Genomic DNA, 1771 nt, shown 5'->3' with positions numbered 1-1771 from the left:
CCTTCCTAGGCCAAGGTCCGCCCGTGTCATTTCAAACTTCAATTACTGCAGGATGCTCCAGCCTTTTTTCCAAGCCCGCCCCTTTGGGCTTCTTCCCCTGTTCTGTTACCCCTTTGGCGGCCTAATCGCTGTGGGGCCCTTCAGCAAGCCACTGACCCCCTCTGTGCCTCGCTGTTTCTCCCCGCTCCGCAGGTCGGGCAGGGCTGCGCTTGCCCCCACCCGAGGGTGCAGCAGATCCCAACGCCCCCTGGGGCCGTGAAGCTGCCCGCAGCAAAGCCTCTGAGCCTTCGGTGGCTCGGACCGGCAGGCGGGCGACTTTTGTCCTAGTTCACTCTGCTCTTGTCAGAGCGGTTTTGTTTCTTCTCACACTTGGGAAATATTGCGTTTCACAGCTCTGTGTCAGCAACAGAACAACCTGGCTGCCTGGATTGCCAGCAGGGAGCAGTCGGAGAAATTAATTTACTCACTGCCGTTTCGCCGAGAGCCACTTGAGCTGTGGGCCATCGGGGGTTCTGGCAGCAAATGGCACTTCGCCGTCAGGATCCAAGGCTGTGGGAACATTCCTGTTGCCTTGGCGCCGTGGCAGAGGGGCCCAGGGCCGCGTGGATGGGGCAGAGGCACTGAGAGCCCTGGGGTGACTCAGTGCCAGCCCTGGGAGCTAATGCTCTCAGACTGAAAACCTCCTTCACAACAACAGCACTAGCAGCAGCAGGGAGGGCCGCGGCGGGCACTTATGGGACACTTGCCGTGTGCCAGGCACCGTGCCAAGCGTTGTATGGGCTTTAGTTTGCTGAATCCTCACCATCTCCCTAGGAGAGAGGTATCTCGCACCCATTTTACAGATGCGGAAACTGAGGCTTAGAGAGGTTAAGGCACTGGCTCAAGGTCCCATAAGTAAGAGGCAGGGGTGGGGTTGAGGGCTGGCTCCACCTGCAACAAACCCTCTGGCTAATAGGGTATTTGAGGTGCTAATCGCGGCTTCAGGAGGACAAAGGGGTCTGAATGGGGCCCTTCCTCGGGGTCCCTGGCCCCACCCGCCTCTGACCCATGCCTCCTGCCACAGCTGAAGGAGCACCCGGAGAAGGGAGTGTACGTGAAGGGGCTCTCCATGCACACGGTGCACAGCGTGGCCCAGTGCGAGCGCATCATGGAGAGGGGCTGGAAGAACCGCTCGGTCGGCTACACCCTGATGAACAAGGACTCCTCGCGCTCCCACTCCATCTTCACCATCAGCATCGAGATCTACGCTGTGGGTATGTGCAGCCGGAGGGGCTGGAGGGGCTGGAGGGGGCCGGGGGACCTGAGCCGGGATCCCGCTCCGAGTCGCCCGCCAAGACTCTTCACCTCTCGGAGCCTCTAGGGCCCCGCGACACTGGGAAGGATGCTCAAACTGCTGTTGGGAGCACTGGGGCCCCTCCCGTGCGAGGGCCCATGCTTCCGGATGAACAGCAGCATCAACAGCAGTCATAGTCCCCGCGGCTGCGCATGACTACCCGCCGCGCTCTGTGTGTGTCTATGGCCATGGGTGGGGCTGCCGGCAAGTGCGTTACTCGCGGCCGCTTCCCACCAGCCCTCCGCCAGGCGTGCGCAGTTTCCAGGGCTTCAGTCCACGTAATGCCAGCGTGAAGCCTCTGTGCACCAGACATCTGCTCTTAGACCCGTTCGCTCAGATTAGGTTCCTTGGGGTAGACCTGGAGCGCAGGGCACGCACCGGCCTAAGGCTCCTCCCACAAAGAGCTCTCCGAAAGGGTGCTTCCAAGTTCCTCCTCCT

At 61.2% G+C, this 1771-nt stretch overlaps 1 protein-coding gene across 2 annotated transcripts in view; it reads left to right on the top strand.

Moving 5' to 3' along the window:
• The window catches only part of KIF17 (kinesin family member 17), a 32283-nt gene that overhangs the window by 8183 nt on the left and 22329 nt on the right, over nucleotides 1-1771 (top strand). For both annotated transcript variants that reach the window (XM_006094007.3, XM_006094006.3), the window contains exon 4: nucleotides 1064-1253. In XM_006094007.3, coding sequence (XP_006094069.1) covers nucleotides 1064-1253 — 190 coding nt within the window. The remainder of the gene's footprint in view (nucleotides 1-1063; nucleotides 1254-1771) is intronic.

The sequence above is a fragment of the Myotis lucifugus genome, unplaced genomic scaffold, assembly GCF_000147115.1.
Source record: "Myotis lucifugus unplaced genomic scaffold, Myoluc2.0 scaffold_128, whole genome shotgun sequence".
In the NCBI taxonomy this organism is placed as follows: domain Eukaryota; kingdom Metazoa; phylum Chordata; class Mammalia; order Chiroptera; family Vespertilionidae; genus Myotis; species Myotis lucifugus.
This window is presented reverse-complemented; position numbering and strand designations above follow the sequence as displayed.